This window comes from Pistacia vera, unplaced genomic scaffold, assembly GCF_008641045.1.
Source record: "Pistacia vera cultivar Batoury unplaced genomic scaffold, PisVer_v2 Contig549, whole genome shotgun sequence".
NCBI lineage: Eukaryota > Viridiplantae > Streptophyta > Magnoliopsida > Sapindales > Anacardiaceae > Pistacia > Pistacia vera.
The window spans coordinates 1151481-1163613 of record NW_022196389.1 but is presented as its reverse complement, the minus strand read 5'-3'; the positions used below and the strand labels follow the sequence as shown (position 1 = coordinate 1163613).

At 34.6% G+C, this 12133-nt stretch overlaps 2 protein-coding genes across 3 annotated transcripts; one reads left to right on the top strand and one right to left on the bottom strand.

Annotated features, from left to right (window-relative positions):
• The first annotated feature begins 984 nt into the window (after positions 1-984).
• On the top strand, positions 985-5539 carry LOC116107885 (cis-3-alkyl-4-alkyloxetan-2-one decarboxylase-like). Its single transcript, XM_031394160.1, has 11 exons — positions 985-1337; positions 1854-1929; positions 2010-2095; positions 2344-2437; positions 2534-2610; positions 2766-2893; positions 3248-3319; positions 3848-3918; positions 4050-4125; positions 5108-5251; positions 5336-5539. Exons 1-11 carry the CDS (start codon positions 1038-1040, stop codon positions 5373-5375), a joined length of 1164 nt encoding a protein of 387 aa, XP_031250020.1. The 5' UTR covers positions 985-1037; the 3' UTR covers positions 5376-5539.
• A 369-nt stretch (positions 5540-5908) lies between these two features.
• On the bottom strand, positions 5909-11346 carry LOC116107832 (formamidopyrimidine-DNA glycosylase-like). 2 transcript variants are annotated; one of them, XM_031394120.1, is made up of 11 exons: positions 11042-11346; positions 10195-10246; positions 9780-9837; positions 8764-8832; positions 8543-8668; positions 8145-8195; positions 7643-7720; positions 7438-7537; positions 6932-6966; positions 6773-6843; positions 5909-6563 (listed from the first exon to the last, which is right to left on the bottom strand). In XM_031394120.1, exons 1-11 carry the CDS (start codon positions 11268-11270, stop codon positions 6155-6157), a joined length of 1278 nt encoding a protein of 425 aa, XP_031249980.1. In that variant the 5' UTR covers positions 11271-11346; the 3' UTR covers positions 5909-6154. The 2 variants fall into 2 exon arrangements, with proteins under 2 accessions (XP_031249980.1, XP_031249979.1); XM_031394119.1 differs by lacking the exon at positions 7438-7537 and adding an exon at positions 7282-7384.
• Between the last annotated feature and the right edge of the window lie 787 nt (positions 11347-12133).

Genomic DNA, 12133 nt, shown 5'->3' with positions numbered 1-12133 from the left:
ACGCTAAATTCTTGGGTTTGTTATTTTCCTTTTTCATTTTTATTTACTTTTTTCTTCTTCTCCAAAATTTATAAGATAGTTTGACGAATTTAAAATTTTTAACTATTATTCTTACAATTTTGAAAGTAAAAACACATGTAAATGAATAAAGGTGAGGAGGATCTAACATGATCTCTCGAGTTTGAGTCCCCACGACTGCTAATAGGGGTAGCTACGGGAGTTCTTACCTAGTTGATAGTTATAGGGTCCGAAAGATTAGTTGAGGTGCACGCAAGCTGGTCTAGACACCCCCAATCATTTAAAAAAAAAAAATCTTGGAAGTAAAAACACGTGCAAATGAATTTTATCTCTGAACATTATATTCAAAATAAGAAAAATAAAAAATATTAAAAATACAAATAAAAGATTATTTTTGGAAGTATATAGGATATATAAAATCATTTGCATATGCTAAAATATTTTAATGGGGTAATCTTAGAAATGGGTTGTTGAAAGATAGAATGCAAGAGGACAATAACATCACTCTAAATCAAATTTATATATATATATATATAATCTATTTTTAATATCAGTAATCGAAAAAATTATTCATAATAATCAAAATACTATCACATTATGGAATCAGTAACAAAATATTTTCTTAGAACATATATGATATCACACGTTACATATATCATATTCATAATGAAGATTGAAGAGAGAGAATATATTTGTAGTCAGCACAAATTCACTAATTGATTGTATGGACAACATAATATCCTAATATCATTTTAGATCTTTTAATCCCTTTTAGGTTAATTGGATTAGAATAAGAATTTTTCAATTCATTTTATAACTTAAATTAGAATGAAAATTAATAAAATTCTTTAATTATTAAAATTTAATTCACTTAAGGAAGCGCGTGGTCGAAGAGCGTGGCCTTAGAAACACAAACACAAAGGCACATCATCCACAAAATTTTCTGACAGGGTGCGTTAATTCAGTTAAAAAACGACCTCCACACTCTCACTTACTCGCCACCACCACCCAATTAACCAATGGCTTGGTCTCTCTCTCCGCCTTCTCCTCTCACTCTTCCCATCTCCTCCACCGCCAAAACCACCCTCACCGCCGCCACCATCAAGTGCCACACCCTTTGGAGAAGTAATTCTGAAAGAAAGAGAGCTACAAGAATCATAACTAATGCTTCTGAAGGAGAAAGTAAAAGCGATGATAGTGACAAAGACTCTCCGGCTTTCAACCCTTTTGGCTTTGTCACTGATAACCCTTCTAGTCGAAGCGCCATTCAGCTCCCTGAGAGCCCCGCTGAGGATGGAAATGTCGGCCAAATGCTTTATGTAAGTGATCAAGTTTTGATCTTGAACCTGTGGGTTTAATTTAGCTAGCTGTTTATTGCCTGGATTGATTGAGATGAGATGTAGTTATTTTATAATACGTACAGTATAACGGTTTTTGTTGTTTTGTTTTAGAAAATGGAAGGATGCCATTTTAGTTTTGGGATTAGTTCAGAGTCCAAAAGTTAAAATCTTTACAGAAACCATAATGTATTGGCAGAAGAATGATTAATTATCAAGTTTTTGTATTATTCAATGATAAATTATTTGTCTGTTTGTCTCTCCATTTTAAGAAACTTGTGGTAGATTGTGATGATTTCTACATGATTCAAGATGGCCTAATTTTCAATTGGGTGAAAGTTGTGCAATTATGGACAGAATTCTGTAACCTGTTGTATTCAACAGAACTGTTTGGAAATTGGAAATTGCAAGTGTATTGTCAGATAATTTATGTGAAGTGTCTGTTTGACATGGACACTAAAACTTTCTAAGTTGTAATACACATGCTTTGAATTCTAGAGGATAGAAGATAAGGGAAAGGAGTTTGGCAAATACATCAAATGTGGAAAGTTGGTATGGTTTGTGAGACGGACTGGTAAACTTTTCTCCACTGGATAAGTAATTATTCCTTTTCATTTCTACATAAAACCTTGACGATTTTAACTTTGATTGCAGGATCCCCTGAGACCAGGCGTGGAACAATTGTCTTTCTTCACGGGGCTCCAACACAATCATATAGCTATCGAAATGTTATGTCTCAGGTTGCTTAGTTGATTTTCTTCTGAAAGTTATAAAATGCCTTGAGTCAATAGCATATCTTTTGTAAATTTATTTCTCTTGTTATGCATGTGTACTTCTGGAAAGAGGCCAAGCCTGAACCACATGAAACTAAAGATCTTTTCCTAATAAACCCTTCCAAAATGTGATACATTATTAAGAATACTAAAGTATTATCACTGTGGGCTGCTGCATTTATTCACTGAACGTTGTTTTTGTTTGTCCTTGTTAGATGTCAGACTCTGGATTTCACTGCATTGCACCTGACTGGATAGGGTTCGGTTTCAGTGACAAACCACAGCCGGGATATGGTTTCAATTACACAGGTCTCATATCGTGTCTGATAAATTAATCTCTTTGTAACATGCGTTTTTCTTCTTCTAAAAGTCTCATATTTCTAAGATGACTTCCTGTTTTTGCAGAGAAGGAATTCCATGAGGAATTGGATAAATTACTTGATGGGCTGGAGGTCAAATCTCCTTTCTTTCTAGTCGTTCAGGTTTGAACAAATTTAGTGACTATGATGAATTGTTACGTGAGCCATATATGTAAATAGCTCTAAAGACTTATGTCAATGTTCAATCAACAATATAACTAGATCGATTTTTGCCCCAAACCCGGATATCTAACTTGTTCTTCCAAATTCTCTTGAAGGGGTTTCTTGTAGGTTCATATGGATTAACTTGGGCCTTGAAAAATCAGAGCAAGATATCTAAGCTCGTAATCCTAAATAGTCCCCTGACAGTTTCATCTCCTACTCCTGGACTATTTACAAAGCTGAGGTTCCCTTCTAACCATATATCACGATAAATGGCATATATTAGGATTTCAGAACACACCATTTCAGAATGTAGCACTAGATTCTTGCCTCATTTCCTCTTTTTATGTGCATAAAAAACTTGTTTGAACGGTTTTTATAGCAACTGTTTTATATGTTTCTACTGCCAATGGGTTAGAAATGCATTACTCTTTCAAAACCCACATATCGTTCCCATTAAAGATTTTGTGGTGGGAAACAAGTGTGATCTTTCAACTCAAAATTAAAGTCCTTTTGTTTGCAGAAAATGGAATCCCATTACTTGTGCTTGATAAAGTTAAGATTGTTTATTTGATTTTTCTTTTCTGTCTTTTACCAGAATCCCTCTCTATGGCGAATTTACTTGTCAGAACGCTATCACGGCAGAGCGCTTTATTGAAGCAGGTAGCCCGTATGTATCCAAAGTGTTTCTACTTATGGATAAAGAGTAACTCGATGCTTCACATAACTCTTCTCTATAATTTTTTGCAAAGTTGATATCAGAATAAAAAATACACAGTGCTGAGGGAGACATTTAATTATGATGGTTTTCCAATAACTTGTCTGAGTTACTAATGTAAAGCTTTTAGATTCACAGAACTGAAAAATGCTTATGCAAGAATGGTTCATATCATCTGTGATTATAACCTAAGAACAGCCCTTATAGAATTGAGTAGATAAACCTTAACTATTTTATTGAATTCAAAATTTTGCACCATGATATCACTTTATGTTGAAGTTGAATGATGCATTCACGAGCAACTTCAGTGAGCAGTAGATAAAAGTTTTTGGTCAGCTTTGTTATATAGGAAGCACACTTAAATTGTAAGTTTGCTTCTAGAGAAATAACTGAACATCGTAGTTGCTAATAAGCTTTATTTTTGGTTCACTTATTATTTCGTAGGTATTTCTCTTACAAAACTAATATATTCATCCACAGCTATGTCTTGAAGCTGGAAAAGGCCGACGTTTATCGATTGCCATATCTATCAAGCAGTGGACCTGGATTTGGTTTGTGACTAAATTCAGCTTTTAGATTTCCTGCCGAGTTTATGTTATTGATAAATGTTCCTTGGATTGATTTGTGTAGTAAAAATATGGTACCAGCTAACTTTCATGTTCTTTCGGTTTTGGTGTTTCAGCTCTGCTTGAAGCCACAAGAAAAATTAATTTCACAGATACCTTAAGTCAAATAGCATCTGGCTTTGCTTCAGGAAGGTACAATTTTTCTGGATCTTCTTTTTTATAATTCTGTTCTAGGTTACAACTACTTTGGACATGCTCCTTCAGTTTTAAGTTGAAAATCAATACTTTCATGATAAGAGAAGTTGAGCCTTATGAGATTCGAAAAAAAATAAAAAAATAAAATCAAGAAATTGTTGGCTGGATTTTAGTTTTAGTTGCTTCCAGACCGCCGAAGGAAAACTGTATTGGTGTGGTATTTGCAATTACTTTGGTTCGTTTTAGCCTTGGATGAAACAAACACAAAATTAGTAACGCTAACAACAAGCATATCGAATTTCTATAGTGGCCAAATTTGATAATTTGTTGGGATTAAACCAAGTGTAACATATGGTATTGGATCAAAAATCTCTTGAACTAGAAAAGAGTATTTTGTCTAATGAATCAGTACTTGGTTCTATGCTAGAGTTTACCTTTAAGTTAGTATTATGAAAGATAAACAATAATAATGAAAGAATAAGAAAGTTCGACAATGTATATGAAGCTTCAAGACATGGCTTCTAGTGGCTAAATTAGTCCAGTGTAAAATGGTGCTAGTTGTTGCAACCAGCTCTGTATTCTGCATGAGCTGTGTTGAAAAGTAGCTTAACATTTCTTATTCATGTATGATCTATAAGCTTAATATAATTTGAGCGACGACATTTTTGTTTCCTGATGCAAAACATCTTCAAATATTCATCATAATTACTCATGTTGAATCCACTATTAGGATGGTAGTCATCTTGGAGTTTTCCTAACGTAAGGGCTTGCCAGGAATTCCCGAGTGATTGAGATCAAACGCTTGAATATAAAACCAGAAATGCATGTATTTACATGTGTTGCCCCATAACATGATTCTTATTCCAAAAATCCATTGTATTTTGTAGGCTTTAACGTATTGCTTCAATTATTCTCTGGCCTATGAACTTTATATTTGACTTTGTTGAGCATTATGAACTTGATGGCTTTCGGACTACAGCTGGGACAAACCAGTGCTAGTTGCGTGGGGAATATCAGACAAGTATTTGCCTCAATCTGTGGCAGAAGAGTTCCAAAAAGGAAACCCTGGTGTGGTGAAGCTCAAGTTGATAGAAGGAGCTGGGCATATGCCCCAAGAAGACTGGTAATTCACTCTCATTTATTTGTATTTTCTACTTCTTTCTCCTTTCTAATTGTTAACATTTTGATCATTGAACAATATTAACAGGCCTGAGAAAGTTGTCGATGCTTTGAGACTATTCTTTTAAACTCAAGCACCGAACCACCATACCTTCAAGATTCATCTCACTTGAATGTGAATATTGCATAGCTTTTATTTGTGCAAGGATTCTGATATCAATGTTTCTCTGTTTGTATAAAGCTCTATGCATAAGTTACAGTGAAAAATGAGAAGTCAACAAATTTATGAATCTCTTTGGATTACGAAATTTATTATCTAAATTTTGATATCTGGAATTGATTCAATTGAATGGACAAGCCAAGTTGCAATGCTCTAAGGTTATGAACATATGCAATCACAAATAAACACAATTAATTCAACATTGATGTCAACCCCACATAGGAAAATTCATAAAGAAGGTTTTTTTTTTGTCATTCCTTTAGGGGGTTTAACTTTGAAGTTTGAAGTTGATTATTGTAAATACAATATTGAGCTGTCAATAATTTTACGATTCCGAAGTGTGACAGCAACTCAGAAATCCACTGCATTCCGTTTATTTTGAACTATTTGATGACTGAATCTAACCCCAAATCATGAATAATGCAAAATAACTACACACTGTTTGCATTAAGATAATTCCATAAAGATTGAATTTAAGACAATGCGGTTTATCCAAAATTCAGAGTCATTCCAGTTCTGGTTAGTCTTCACACTTCACAGAACTCACTGGCAAGTCCAGGAAAGATTGCCAATGAATCAGAACTGACATGGAGTCAGGACAAAAAGGATGCACCATTTACGATAATTTACAAAATACGACCACAGTTTCAGTCTTCCGGAACATGGACTGGTAACCTCAGCAGCAACCTACTTTGCTTTCTTCTTTTGATTCTTACTTTTTTGACTGGTAAATTTTTCCTTCGATGTCTTCACAGCCTTAGCTTGTTTATTCTTTGTCGCCTTCCCTGATTTTGTTTCTTGCAATTCATCAGCCTTCCCTGATTTTGTTTCTTGCAATTCATCAGCATCGTCATCGTCATCACCAGCTTGCAATTCATCAGCATCGTCATCGTCATCACCAGCATGATGTTCGCTGTCATCATCATCACTTTCTTTAGATGTTCTTTTCTTTGAAGGCTTTGCACCTTGACCCCCAGGTTTCCGCCCTCCCTTTGATTTTACATTTTCAGTAACCTCCTCCACAGCACTTTCTGGTACATCAACACCATTGTCTCCGTCATCATCCTCACTGCCTTTTCTCTTAGAAGTTTGCTTCCTTTGTTTAACAACTGCTTTCGCAGATTGGACTCCATTTAGCTTTTGCAACTCTGGTACATAAGCTGTTGTCTGCAACCAGGAATGCAGACCCATCACATCAACTAGTTCGATAGAACAGTAAAATAACATAAACAGCCCTGTTCTTAGAGTTACTTACCCTACCACCGACAGTAATAAAATCAATTTTCTTACCTGCCATTACACANCTTTTGTTTAACAACCGCTTTCGCAGATTGGACTCCATTTAGCTTTTGCAACTCTGGTACATAAGCTGTTGTCTGCAACCAGGAATGCAGACCCATCACATCAACTAGTTCGATAGAACAGTAAAATAACATAAACAGCCCTGTTATTAGAGTTACTTACCCTACCACCGACAGTAATAAAATCAATTTTCTTACCTGCCATTACACAAAAGACCATCAATGTTTTAACCAAGGAAACTAAAGTTCCTGATAAAAACAGAAAGGATAAAGTTTTCTTAAATGAAATGAATTAAGGGGCCCATTATTTAGAGAATCATGAGTCAAGCCAGTAAGTCGATGCCAACACTAAAAATAATTTGCAAGAACTCCAGGAAAAAAAAATAATAATAATAATGGCCACCACCACATGCACAGAATGCTACACAGACACAAACAAAAGCTATTGTTTATATGAAAAGAGGGAACTAAATGTGATAATATAGGAGAGATCACAAGGGACAGAAACCAAACCATCAACAAAAGCCTTGCCAGGCTTCTTTTCACGGGAATGAAAAATCCAATTATTAGGAAACTGACTACTGTCTGCCCCAACCTCAATTGCTTTTTCAATTACCTGTAAAATAAATTGCATTGTCATAGAGATTAGTCAAGTCATAGGTATCTTACCACTAACTTTTCCAGGCTTTTTGCCCCATCGAAAATGAAACAACCATTTAAGAGGAAAGCGGCTGCAGTCAGCATCAACTTCAACCGCATTTTGAACAACCTACAAATATTGGTTTTCTCTATATTCTCCATGAAGAGCACAAATTTTGTACAACAAACTTCTATAACTGCAATTAAAACACAAAATTTAAGCACTTGCTCTTACCTCTTTGATGCACTTGAGCAAAGTTGCACAACTTTCTTTGGACAAGCCGGCAGATATTTGCAGCGGATGAATTCTGGCCTGCATGAAATAGAATTAGAAACATCAAACAACATTATTTGACTCAGGCTTAAGTTAGTTCATTTAGCTCACAAGATGATGAGACTAGTATATATATAAAAATCATTTTCCAGCAACAACAGAATGGTTCTTACATATACCAAAATATTACATAAATAAAGTAGCAATATTGGCTTCCAATATCAAGCTGGAACAATACAAAGCATGCAATTCAGTCTGAGTTGAGCTACATAAATTCTTATAAACATTCTCTCCTTATACCAAATAAGTTCATAGGCCATCATGTACTTTCTCCCTCCCTCAGCCAACAGTTTTCATCCTTCTCTACACAATATGTTGAAGTTTCTTTACTTAAGCAAATGATATGACCCAAATACTTAGCAAAAATACATAAAAGAAATTGGACAAAAAGGTGTTCACTAACTTGGTATAAAACTTCATCTGCAACCCAATTGCCAATTCCTGAAATAAAACTCTGCAAAAGTGATTAAATCATAAGGGTCAATAACGATACGGAAAAGAGAGCTGTGAGTATCAAAGAAAGTTTAAAAGAACCGTACTTTTAATGATTTTAAATAAACAGTCACCAAAAGTCATTAATCACATAGTGGAAGATTACATTAAAAGAACCAGTCCTGTACTTTTAAGAGAGAGAGAGAGAGAGAAAGAGAATTATGATGTGTGGCTGAAGCTAATCTGTCCCAAATAACCAGGCCAGAAAGGTTCTATCACTTATACCTTCTCTTAAAATTGTTTAGAATATCAAACATCATGTAAACAATATTAGGAAATAGGAAGAGGAATACGCATAAATGTTTTAACCTGATCAAGTAATAGAGCCTTAATCGCAATTTTCTTTTTGCTTAACGATTTGGTAAATTCATCAACTGTCAGAGGCTCCAATAGTGCATCAGGACCAAGATCAGATATGGGGGCTACAGAAGCCGGCTATACCAACAAAACAATTACAAAAAAATTAGCATAATGCCACCAAAGTAAATTGGCATCATTTATATATAGACTAGCTAATGATGTTATATTACATCTTTGAGTAGGCGAACTTTAGCAAATCTCCTCTTGTCAGTGAAAGACATCTCCAAACCATCATCTAGCTGCACATGGAGAAATTACTTTTTTCATGAGTACAATGGTAGATAAGATATTTTTTATGATAATACATGCATACTTCCTCAATTATTATGAATACATTGTTTCAATGGCACACCTAAAGAAACTGATATCAAGAGACATACCACATGGATAACAAATAATCTGCAGGTTACATAAAGGAATGCTTTTAGAGGACATATAAAGGCATGGCACCTAGAAATTCCAACCACTGTTTGGCATTTCTTGCCAAGGAAACAACAAACGTAATAGACTGCACCACGGAACTATTTTTATCAAGACCAGTTGAGTCCTGGATACTTATTCAAAATCAGAATTCTAAAACAATATTGGACAGTGTATGCTCCCTGTTTATATTTATCAAAGGAAGACCCTTGAATTAGAAACTATGAAGACGCTCAAACTCATGTCTATTAGAAAATGACTTTTAACATCAGAATACATAATTAAAAAGCCGAGACTCCGTGTTAAAGAGAAAATGAACAGAGAATAATCTCAGCATTCGACAATGTGCAACCTGCTTAGTTGCCACTAAAGTTGAAACAAACTGACTGGGCCATCAAGATTTAGTAGTGATAGATAACATTAATAAGCAACTCATACTAAATTAATCAAATACATAGGTCAAGAAAAAAGCTATAAACATAACTTCCTCCCACACAATCACAACACAGCAGGACATCAAATTACAATTTGAACAGGGATTTTTGTGGTCCTAATTTGAGATATTGGGCACAGCCTTTTAGGGAAATAAATCAGTTAAATAGGAGCACAGGACCTAGGTCAAGCAGCAAAGGTTATTAATAAGATTAACACCGAGTATTGTGGGCATCCATTACAAGAGTAGAAGCTAAAATAGGGCATTGCATGCAATGGTTAGGTCCAGAGTAAAAGCAAAATGATATAAAAAATTGTGAGCAGCGATTCTTACTTCAACAAAGAATTTTGAATATTTTGAAGGCCATTCATCAGTGTCCTTTACAGCAGACCTGTAAGCAAGATTTGAATCATTAAAATTAGTGACTGCAAATTGTTCTATACAGAACAATTAGTAAAATGAACAAAGCATCAAAGCCAAACTGGTTAAGTTATCTGAGATAATTCACTAAAAGAATAATAATCAGAAATTGCTCTCGTATAAATTTTGAATTCAAAAAATGGCATTTTGCACACATTCCCATTGCACTTTCCTTCTAATGCAGCATAAAAACAACATATTAAAGGTCGCATTAATGCCTTTCATTTCCACAAAGCAAACAAATCTTCATTAAATGACTTATTGATCTAACTTTACATTTCATTGCATCAGTCAATACAACACAACTATATATATGACCACACCTCACCTCTTATATTTTGTAACAGCAACCCCCTTAATGTAAACAGCTCCTGCCATCCCTGAAATGCATTAAACCGCATCAGCATGGAAACTCATCTACTATCGTTTCATATCATATCCGATATCTAAAGATCAAATCCTAAGGGTTCTTTTTGAAAATGTATTATAAAAATAATAAATAAATAAATAAAAACACACACAGCCGCATTTACTGAAAGCTTTGATGGAAAAACACCAAACAAGCTCTTTGTAAAAGGACCAACCAAGTTTCCCTTTAAAAGCACTCCCAAGTGTTTCCTAGACCCAAAAAGTGCTTCTAAGAAAAACATATGAAGTGCATCTTCAAAATGCATTTTTAGTGACAAAAGCTTTCATGTTAAAACACTTGAACAAGCCTTACGTAAAAGCGCAAACCAGGTTTCTCTTAAGTATTTTTTTCCTTGACGCAAAAGTTCTTTAAGAAAAACACAAGAATTGCTTCTTCGAAAAAAAGAACACATAAATGCATTTTTAGTGCCAAAAACTTTCCTGTTAAAACTCTTAACTAAACTTTCCATAAAAGCAGCAACCAAGTTCTCTGAAAAGTACTGTCAATGTATTTCCTTGACTCAAAAAGCAAGTGCCTTTTGAAAAAAAAACATACAAAATGCTTCTCCAAATTGCAGTATCACAAACGCATTTTTAGTGTCAAAATGTTGTCCCTTTCTCCATACATTACAAAGCAACACAAATGCGCTTTTGAGATAATAAAAACACCATAATATAACTAAAAGCGTAAACAACCCATCCAAACAGGACATCAAAAAGGTGATTTTTTTGTTTTTTCTATTTTTTAGGGTTGTACTGAACTGTACCGAACTGGAAAGAAGGAAAAGGCGGAGAATCGAGACGAAGCCACATGTTCTTGCCCTTTCTATGAGCAGATACGATGGTCTTGCCCAAAAGAGAGGCCTCGAACTCCGACGCAGAGACTCCGTCGATCACTTTGGGATCGTCAGCGATAATCAACTTCACTATCTTCTTGCCCACACAGTTCTCTTCTATGGCCCGTCTGGCCGCCTCCACCTCCGGTAGCTCCGGCATACTCGCTAGGGTTTAGGCCGCTGAGTTTCGCGCGCTTTTTGATAGTGAGGACAGAGGTGTGAGTGACGAGACGAGACTTGAGTGATATTAATTAGGGGAAATTTTAATTAGATCCCATAACTTTTACTGCAATATAATCAACTCCAATAAATTGAAAATTATGGTTAATCTTCCTTATAAGAATAGTTAAATCTCCTCTAAAGTGTCTTCAATTATTGATAATTAAACAAAACCTTAAAAAAGGTCAAAAATGCTTATAGAATAGATGGGTTTTAACTTTTAAAAGACTTTCAAGACCAATCTAGGATTTTAAATTGATTAATCTTAGTTTGAATCTATTGTTTTTTCTATAAATTTTTTTTTATCATATGTTGATATAGATATTTCCAATGAAATTTTTTTATATTTTGTTTTGTTATCAAATATAATTGAATCTTTTTACTATCTTTAATCTAGAAAACGGTTACAAAGGAGGTAACAGGTAATTCTAAAACTATTAGGCAAATTAGAGATGGACGCGAGGATGGTTTCCTCGACCCCGTCCCCAACCCTTTGGGGGATCACCCGTCGCACCCCTCCCCGGAGTTCAGGGATTGAGAGTATTAATCTCCACGGGGAATTTTCCCTGAACAGTGGATTATTTCAAACTTCTTTTTATATTGATTTTGTATAGTTTTTTTGCAATAAGCCATATAATATAGTAAAAAAAAAAACTTAATAAAATTTAAGAACAATCTGGTAAGGGGACATAAGTCAAAATCAAATAATGAGAAATTATTAATATAATTAGAGATACATCAGCAATCAACATCATAATTCATACGTCTAAGTCTTTATAATTTGTAAACCATTAAATTAAAATA